General features: G+C 43.1%; 1 protein-coding gene across 1 annotated transcript in view; it reads left to right on the forward strand.

Annotated features, from left to right (window-relative positions):
* The window catches only part of APOO (apolipoprotein O), an 85,974-nt gene extending 76,392 nt beyond the window's left edge, over positions 1-9,582 (forward strand). The window contains exon 8 of the mRNA XM_073901978.1: positions 9,312-9,582. Coding sequence (XP_073758079.1) covers positions 9,312-9,350 — 39 coding nt within the window. The 3' untranslated portion in view covers positions 9,351-9,582. The remainder of the gene's footprint in view (positions 1-9,311) is intronic.
* Positions 9,583-10,115: the final 533 nt, after the last annotated feature.

A 10,115-nucleotide genomic window follows, 5' to 3' on the forward strand; every position in this document is an offset into this window, starting at 1 on the left:
TTCCACCTGGTTGCCTCACTCTGCTCACCCTCAGAAGGCAGTCACCATGCTGTGAGGAAGCACAGGTCTCACGGAGAGGCCCCGGGTAGGGGTTCCACTGACAGTTCTGGCTGCAATCTGGGCAGGCAGCCAGCATCCACCGTCAAACGTGACAGAGCCAGCCTTCAGGTCTTCCAACTGACACGACAACCTGTCCCTGCTGAGCCATGATGGAATCGACAACTCACTGAATCTGAGCGTAATAAATGGGTTTTTTTATGCCTCCCAAGTTTTGGGTTATTTATCATGCAGCTGTCGCAGCTGGAACACCCACCCCAGACCTGTGAGAGAGCCCTGCCCTTGAGGTCACAAGCCCAGATCCCCCTGTCTTCATTGCTTTTAAAGACTTCGTCAAAGGTCAACCTTAGTGTAATCGTGCTGACTCCTAGGGCGAATTCATCTGTGTCACCTGGTTTGACACAACATTCATCATATTACGTTAAAGCTGCTTGTGTCTGCATCCCAGGTCAATTCTGAGCTGTCTTGGAGGACAGGTCCACATATTCTCTCTCTTCAGTGGTGTCTGATGTGTGGCAAGGCTAACATCTCCTTATGTACTCACTGAATGAACCATAGACTCAAAATCCAGACCCCTTGTATAGTATCAGACATAGTCAGTAGCTGTGTTTGTGTGTTTGTGTGTTTGTGTATGTGTGTGTATGTGTGTGTGTGTGTGTATTTTTTCTTCAAAAGCAATTCCTCTGTATATCCATACAACGGAACATTATTCAGACTTAAAAAGGGATCAAGTTCTGATACCTGCTACAACATGGATGAACCCTGAAGACATTATGCTAGGTAAAAAATGAACCCGACACAAAGGGACAAAGACTGTGTGACTCCACTCATATGAGACACTCAGAGTAGCCCAATTCACAGAGACAGAAAGTAGAGGGGTGGTTGCCAGGGCCAGTGGGGAGGGGAATGGGAAGTTAGTGTTTAATGGGGATAGAGTTTCAGGTTGGGAAGATGAAAAGAGCTGAGGATAGACGGTGGAGACAGTTGTACAACAACGTGAATGTATTTAATGACCCTTAACTATGCTTAAAGATAGTTACAATGGTAAATTCTATGTTATGTAAATTTTATGACATTGGAAAAAAAGATTTCTGTATAACCTGTTACTTTTTTTAAAAAAGATTTTATTTGAGAGCGAGAGACAGAAATAACGAGAGAGAGAGAGAGAGAGAGAGCACGAGTGGGAAGGAGAGAGAGAAGCAGGCTCCCCACTGAGCAGGGAGCCCGATGTGGAACTCAATCCCAGGACCCTGGGATCAGGACCTGAGCCGAAGGCAGACACTTAACCGACTGAGCCACCCAGGCACCCCTAACCTGTTACTTTTGAATATCCCCAACAAGATATGGGACCCATTACAGAAACTCAGCCCTAGAAGAAGCAATAGAGATGCTTTCTGGATAATTTCATCTCTTCCTCAGAAGACTTCTGTGGAAGAGCTACACAGGAAAAGAAGTCAAGTACACACAGCGTGAGCCACTTCCCTTTCTTGTCATGTGCTACTGAGAGCCTTTGGGTTGAAAGTTCAACCCATGATCTTCCCCACATGCTTCCCACTCCTGCGGCTTCCTGTGGCTTCAGCTCTGTCAACAGATTCCAACTTGGCAGAGCTCATAAGGTGCACATCTCACCCACATGCTCCTTGTAGTGACCCTGGACTTGGTAACACCAGTTCTGAAGTGTCTGGCCCCTTGGCTCGAAGGAAAGAATGCTGAACTGGAAGCTAGAAGGCCCGGATTCATGTCCCAGGTCTGTGCCTCGCTGCCCATGTGGCCTGAACAAGTTGGTTTACAACTATGCTCCACTCTCACTCTCCCCCCACCTGTCACGAGTGCATTCTGAATTATACACATGTAGAATGTGTGCTCACCTACTCTTCTTCTCAAATTAAGACCACTCGTCATTTATTCTCCTGAAATATCTGAATCAGTTTTTTCAGATTGCAAGAGGCACTAGATAATTTTGTTGTATGAAGAAGACGGGCTTAGAAAACTTTGGTCAGGATTTGGAGCACCTGGGTGGCTCAGTCGGTTAAGCATCTGGCTCTTGGTTTTGGCCTAGGTCATAATCTCAGGGTCCTAGGATTGAGCCCTGCGTCGGACTTCACAGTCATCAGGGAGTCTATGTGAAGATTTCCCTCCCTCTCCCTCTGCCCCTCCCTCCACTTGCTCGCTTACACACTCTCTCTCTCCCTAAAATAAATAAATAAATCTTAAAAAAAAGGGGGTCAGGAGTGAGGGGGACAGAAAGGCCAAAGGGAGTCTTTGGTAAGTAGCATGGCACCGCACTGGCTTCTAGGAGCAGGGGAGAGAAGTCAGGAGCTGGGAGATTGCCAGTCAAGTTAAACCACCTTTGCTGTTTTATAGGAATATATCATAAAAACAGTCTAAGCTGGAATGCCTTTATGAGGTAGAGGACTGGTACCCTCCCTAGACAGTTTGATGTCTTGAGGAGAGGAAGGGGAGAAGGAATGTATACTCCTGAGACCTTTCCCCTAATTCTGTGTTTTCTGACAGCTGTGTCAGTTAGGATTGGGTTCAGCTGTGAGTAATAGAGACCCTAAATCTAAGGGCTAAAAAGACAGAAATTTCTCAAATAAAAGTTTAGAAGGTACCAATCGAGGGCTCTTAATGACAGCTCCGTGGTCATAGGGGACCCAGGCTACCTTGAAGATTTCCACCTTGCCCTCCCTAGGATATGATCATCATCCTTATAGTCTAATATGGCTGCTGGAACTCCAGCCATCACATTATGGTTCCAAGCTGCAGAATGGAAGATAAGAGGAAGGAGCACATGCCGCCCTCCTTTCAAGACTTCGCAGAACTTGTACCCATTACTTCAGCTTACTTGTTGACTATAACTTAACCTTGCTGCAGTGGAGCCTGACAAATGTAGTTTTTTAGTTGGGAAATAATATGCCAACTGAGAAACTGGGATTTTTTTAAATTTGAGAGCGAATTGGAGAATAGATATTTGGTAGGCAGTTAGGCCTATCATGGTCATTAGGAACTCCAGTTTATCGAACCACACGTCCCTTTAGCACTTATTAAGGGATTGTAATGCTAGAACCACTTTAACTCAACTTTTAGCTCCTTTTGATGTGTTATGTATAAAGATACCAAAGTTGTCCTATTCATTCAATAACATTTGCTGAATGCCGGTAAATGGCAAGGCTAGCCCGGGAGATGGTGAGTAAGACACAGCTTTTGAGCCTTCCCTCCTTTTATCACTACTGCTCCTGCTGCATAGATTTGGGCCCCTTAGCCTGGCTCTGCACACGCATGTTCTGAAAACAGCCGTGACTCCCTGCCGATGGGGAAATCTTGGCCATAACTTGTGGGGGAAGCGAGCTGGTCATGACATTTTCGGCAACGCTGAGAACCCAGAAAATATGGACTGCAGTGTGAATATCTATTGTTTCAAACTGAAGAGATCTGTTTCCCTGAAAGGGAAACAGTTAGATTTAGTGCTAAGAATAGAGCAAGAGAAACATGGGCCCAGTGCCTTCAGCTGAGAAATGAATTTCATTAGAGTCACAGTTATTGTCTATTGTCTCCATTGGTTGTTCTGGTTGGGCTGAGATCTGATTTCCACTTCAGTTCTCACAGTCAGCATTATTACTTCCCTTTGTGTAACTTTTGGGAAAAATTCAATATGAATCAGATCGTGTTTTTAGTTCCCACCAAAGAGAGACTTTTTTTTTTTTTCAATACAGGGAGAATAGACTCAGACTTAGATCAAAATGCTGACATCACAATGGAGTATCTTTGAGCGGGACTGTTGAGTCCCCAGCCTTCCATTGTTTCCGAGGCTGTCCCTGAATGAGTGTTCCCATTCTAATTTGGAACGGAGCACACCTGCTGCCCAAACCCTTTGACTTCCTTTAGCTCAGTCTTCTCTTGTAGTTTTTAGTGTTTTTGTTTTTAGGGTTTTTTCATATTTACAAACCTGAGATTTATTATTGAATGCTTTCCGGTCAGGGGAACACAGAAAACTCTCCAACTTAAAGGGAACACTGAATTTCTGGATTCCTACTCTTTCTTGTTCTTACAGGCTAATCGTGGATCTTCGGGCTTCCCAGAGATTCCAAAAGTGATTAAATAGTCTTCCCAAATTTTCTTCCTTTAAGTTGCCCAAATTCTGTTTTTGATGCTTGAAACCAAGGTGTTTTTTTTTTTTTTAATTTGTGGTAAAAAACACATGACATAAATTTACCATCTTAATCATTTTTGTAGCATTAAATATGTTCATACTCTTGTGAAAAGGAGCTCCAGAAGCTTTTCATCTTGTGAAACCGAAACTGAAACCCAATAAATGATAACTCCCTATTCCCTCCTCCCCTCAGCCCCTGTTTCTATGAACCTGACTACTTTAGATACCTCACATAAATAAAATCATACAGTATTTGTCTTTTGTGACTGGCTTGTTTTACTTAGCATAATGTCCTTGAGGTTCATCCGTGTTGTAGTATGTGACAGGATGTCCTTTTTATTTTTTTAAGTAGGCTCCACGCCCTATGGGGGGCTTGAACTCACAATCCTGAGATCAAGAGTCACATGCTCTACCAACTGAGCCAGCCAGGTGTCCCAGGCTGGCCTTCATTTTTAAGGCTGAATAATATTCCATTCTGTGTATCTGCTGCAGTTCGTTGTCCATTCATCCATCACTGGACACTTGGGTTGCTTCCCTGTCTTGGTTACTGTGAATCATGCTGCAATGAACATGGGGGTGCAGATATCTCCTCAAGATCCTGCTTTGAGTTCTTTTGGATAAATACCCAGAAGTGGGATCGCTGGATCATGTGGTAGTTCTATTTTTAATTTTTTGAGAAACCTCCATACTGTTTTCTTCTCTCGGTGTTTAACCCAGAGATATGGATATCTTCATCCCTTTGCAGATTCTGAGGTGTACATCAGGGAAACACCAATGTTTTTGGCAGACACTTGAGAAAAAAAGAGGGGAGCCAAATTTAAATCAAATCGAAATTATCAAAATGAAATTACAGCAAAGTCACAGCAATGAACCTTTCATTTTGAAAGCAGACTCTTGAAAATTTGTCTTTGTTTTCAATCCGATTTTCACTTCTTTATACTATTTTTGGTCCTTTCTCATTAAACCTCATTCTCCTTTACTCGGATGAATTGTCAAACATAAGAGTTAGAGATCACTTTTTTCTCTCCTAGTTCTCTTTGATTGTTAGGTGAAATAAAACCAGACAGAAAGCAAAACCCCTGCATATGCACCATTACATAAATATTTTTATGGCTAAGGTTATATGCACTTTTAGTCAGAGGTGCTAGCCGTAAATTTGTCAAGCACTGCTGTGCTACGCCTTTGTACCAAGTTACTCTGTTGTTAACACACACACACACACACACACACAGGTGAGGGGGATTAAGAGTTAAAAACTTGTAGTTATAAAATAAGTCGGGGTTCTTGGCTGGCTCAGTTGGTTAAGCATCTGCCTTCGGCTCAAGGTCATGATCTTGGGGGCCTGGGGTCGAGTCCCACATCTGGCTCCCTGCTCAGCAGGCAACCTTCTCCCTCTGTGTGCTCATTGTCTCTGGTTCTCTCTCAAATAAATAAATAAAATCTTTTTTAAAAAAAATAAGTCACGGGGATGAAAAGTACAGCATGGAAATATAGTCGATAATATTGTAATAACTTTGTATGGTGACAGATGGTGATTACATTTATGGTGAGCATTTCGTCGTCTGTAGAGTTGTGCAATCACTGTGTTGTGCACCTGAAACTAGTATTGCATGTCAGCTGTACTTCAGCTAAAACACACACATATACGCTCTGAGAGGGTCCCATCTCTTAAACAGTCTCATTGTGAACATTTTTGCTTTGTCCAAACTCGGCCTAAGTGGTGGAGTCGAGCAGACCCAGCACAACTGCTGTGGCCGTGGAAGTTTTCCTCTATCCCTTTTGCTCCTGGACATCTGAAATAATAGGAAGGTTACGAGGTGCTGTTTGAAGTCCAGATTGCTTGTAGTAGAAACACTCGGAGGACATGTCCTGGAGTGGAGGGTGCTAAGCTAAAGGCTATGGAATCAAGACTGTGGATTCCGCCTACTTCCAGAAATATCCTTCCTTCTCTGGGCAGCTGCTTTGCTTCCTAAGAAGCCCTGAAGACAGTGGTTCTTCTTGCCCTTATCCACACACTTGAACCACCTGGGGCAATCTAAAAAATTCCGATACTCAAACCAGTGACATCAGAGTCTCGGGGAGGGGCGCAGGGAGGGGGGCAACCCAGGCATCGGTATTTTTGTAAAGCTCCCCAAGGCTGAGAACTGCTGTTACAAAGAGCAGATTGCTGCTGCTTTCTCCCCAGCAGCAGGACTTGTAAGCTTGCCATTTTTATTAAAGAACAGCATACAAACTTTTATTTCAAAGTTGAAGTGCCACATAATCTGTGACATTTATTGTCTGAAATTCAAACGAAAGTTCCCGCAAGGATTATTCTCTCTACAAGTAATAACGAATGGATGAAATGTATGCACTCCAAATCAGTATGTCCCCAAATTAATTGCCATTAAAAATCATTTTTCCAGCTGATGAGTATTTGCCCAAACTATGGCTTATGTATTATTTCTCACATTTGTGTGGAACTTTACATTTTTCAAAGAGCACCAGGTCTGTTCTTATTTGAGGTGTCCACTTGTAGGTTCCCACACATTTTGCTTCTTGTGGTTCTCAGGAGTATTGAAAGGGTGTGACTCACTGGATTTTTTTACCCTTTTAATTCTTTTTCACAGTTGGCCTCCTGGTCTCCTACCTTTGATGTTAACTGGCTAAACTGTGGTTCGTTTCCTGTTATTTGCAACTTTGGGATTAAACACACAAATGAAGTCAAAGCAAATGAAAGGCTCAGGTCAGCTAACTTGTTAAGGGTCACAGCTGTAGTTCCGGAAGGTCCCAGTCCAACAACTGGCTTGTCCTCCCTCCCTCCATTCCCCAAATGGACGCCTGTCCTGCAGGGGCAGGGTTATTAAGGTTAGCCAAAAGCTTTCTCATAAAATGTGTTATCTGAGTGAATGGTTAGTTTTTTTCTATGCTGAATCACATATTTTGTTGCTTGGGAAATGTGTTTGACAGAACTCAAAATGGATGATTTGTCCCAGTTTATTCAGCTTGTAAGGCCTTGTCCTCGGAATGTCCTTTACCCCGGAGATGCCGGGGATAGTAATGTGGTGCAAGTTTGCTTGTTGGTTGGTGGGAGGGGGTGGCAAGGAGCCATCACGGGCAGTACATTTTCTTAGACAGAATTTGGAGTCAGAGGTACTTGTGTTCATTGCAGTTTATAACACAGAACTTCAAAATTCCAAGGTCATAAACTTGAACATCTACCCCACAGGTTGGTTGTGCAGATTAAATGAGATAATACAAGTTATGCACAGTAAATGTTTCTTAAGCAGCCACTTAATGTGATCACGTATTAGAAAAACATTCTGGGGCGCCTGGGTGGCTCAGTCGGTTAAGCGACTGCCTTTGGCTCGGGTCATGATCCTGGAGTCCCGGGATCGAGTCCCACATTGGGCTCCCTGCTCGGCGGGGAGTCTGCTTCTCCCTCTGACCCTCCTCCCTCTCGTGCTCTCTATCTCTCATTCTCTCTCTCTCAAATAAATAAATAAAATCTTTAAAAAAAAAACATTCTGGTTTTAGTATATTTTCTGTTGCAAGAAAAGAATTGAATTGAACAAGTCTTACCTGTCACTCTACTACATGCCAGGCTTGTGCTGTACACAACAGGAGGCAGAAAAGAACAGTAACATGGCCCCTACCAAGCCTTTTTGTTTGTTTGTTTGTTTTTAAAGATTTATTTATTTATTTGACAGAGAGAGACACAGCGAGAGAGAGAACACAAGCAGGGGGAGTGGGAGAGGGAGAAGCAGGCTTCCTGCGGAGCAAGGAGCCCGATGTGGGGCTCGATCCCAGGACCCTGGGATCACGACCTGAGCCGAAGGCAGACATTTAACCGACTGAGCCACCCAGGCGCCCCCCTACCAAGCCTTTTAGGACCTACCTAGGTGGGGAGAAGAGCCACCCCCGTGTGATATAGTCAATAATATGAGGCAGTCTGTAAACAGGGGCTGTGGTTCTTTCCCATGGGCTGGGGTGGAGCTTGAGCTGGGAGTTCAAGGACAAAGAATGAGGAGGGATTCTAAGAAGGAGGAACAGCTCAAAAAGCTAGGCCAGTACCTCAGTAAGTGGCTCTGATTCCCACAGCCCTCGGTTGCATTTGCAGCAGGTGCTCCCTCAAGGCAAGGAAGATGGCAGCCAACAGCCCTCGGCTACAGCCTCCAGCTGGAGAACTATCTGGAAATAGTGGGAGCTGTGAAGCCTGGGTTTACCCAGCCCTGAGCCAATTCCTGGCAAGAGGCTAGGGAGGGGCAGGGTACCATGACTGATAACCTTACTGGGACACCTGGGCCAAGGAGATGGGATGGGGAGTTCTGCAAAGGAGCCAAAGAAGGAAAATGGAGAGTGGGCTGGGCAAAGACTAGCCACCACAGGCCACGATATGTGGAATTCGGATTTTTTGCTTTCAGACAGAAAACGAAAAAATCTGGACTGTTTCATAAACACCAGAAACCAAACAACCCTGTATGTAGTCCCCTTCCACTGTCTATTGGATGCCACATTAAAGTCATTGTCATACTGAGCCCTATACAGACATTTGAGAAAACATTCGCTACATTGCTCATCTCTCTTCCCTGGTATTCAGCACATTTTCTCTATGATTTCTCCCAAGTCCCCCTTTTCCTTGCTCTTTCCCAGCTTGTAAACCATGTGATTCTATTTTTAAATGTTTTCTCTTCCTCCTTGTCTTACTTAGCCTTTAGATTTTCACCATGTCCTCTTTTGGACTCTTTCTAAAACAAAACACTAATAATGAAAAAACTTCCAAAGAGCTTTTAGGATGTTGTATGCAACATATACTGGGGAGGATTGGGGCCCCGGACCCACCCCAGACTTCACTCTAAGAGTCTAGGTGGATGTGTGTAGATTGTGATGATGATGTGATTTTAACTATTTTACAAAAAGAAAGAAGTTAGGAACAAATCCAGCAGCATCGGGCAGAATAGCTTCAAAAATAGATCTTCCATATGTAAATACTCATATTAAAAGGTGATTTTTTTCAATTACAATAATCCCTTTCTAAACCTTTAAATGATTCTAAAAACAGACTTGCTGTACTATTCCCAAATATACATAGATGTGTCTAAATTTTTTCTTTGTTTATTTTCAGTACTCAAATTGGAAAGGCAAAGATTTATCTGAGTTCTGAAGATACTGTTTCCTTAGCAGGAAATGAAACTGCCAGTGTTTCACAAAGCAGACAAAGTACCTAATTGGATGAAGAAATCATGCTGACGCACCAGAAGAAAATGGTCTTCAGCATAATCAACTGAACATTTGTGTGTGTTTCTAAAATTAAGTTGCCTTTAAAAAAATCACATTGCTTTATAGACCAAGTCATCTATTGGTGTGATCCACAATTTAAAATGTATTTTAAGAATTTCTAACTTTCATGCTGTTTGGACAACAAGTCACAACCATTAATATTTGGGGATAAGGTGGATGGAGTTGGAAGTTGAAGGAGAAGTCACTGGAAAAGTTTAAGAACAGAGCAGTGTCAGGCCATACGGCCTGCTCTTTATTTTTTGAGAATTTGCATTTTTTGGTGACCTGTTTATATTTTTGCTTTAAACCCAATTAGAAAGTTGCACAGCTTTACCCGGTGGCAAAAGTTTGTTTTGTGTAACTATTTTGTTAGCTGATTATTTAGTTTGCCTTGCAGTCCTCCAAAGCATTTTAAAAATTATAGCTTGTAATTCTTGCAATATATGCTTTATCACTTGGCTTATCTTACAGCCATGACTTTCTCTGCAAGAGTAACTGGAAAGCAAAATATTAGAATTTCCAGCCTCCCTTGCAGCTAAAGGTTACCATGTGACCATATCCCGGTAAATGAAGTGTAGGTGGATGTGCATGAAGAAGCTTTTCTTCAGAATTAAAAAAAGAGTGGGGAGGGGGCAAGCTATATGAGGAC

The sequence above is a fragment of the Callorhinus ursinus genome, unplaced genomic scaffold (genome assembly GCF_003265705.2).
Source record: "Callorhinus ursinus isolate GAN/ISIS: 27379988/994484 unplaced genomic scaffold, GSC_fseal_2.0 scaffold16, whole genome shotgun sequence".
Taxonomy (NCBI): Eukaryota; Metazoa; Chordata; class Mammalia; order Carnivora; family Otariidae; genus Callorhinus; species Callorhinus ursinus.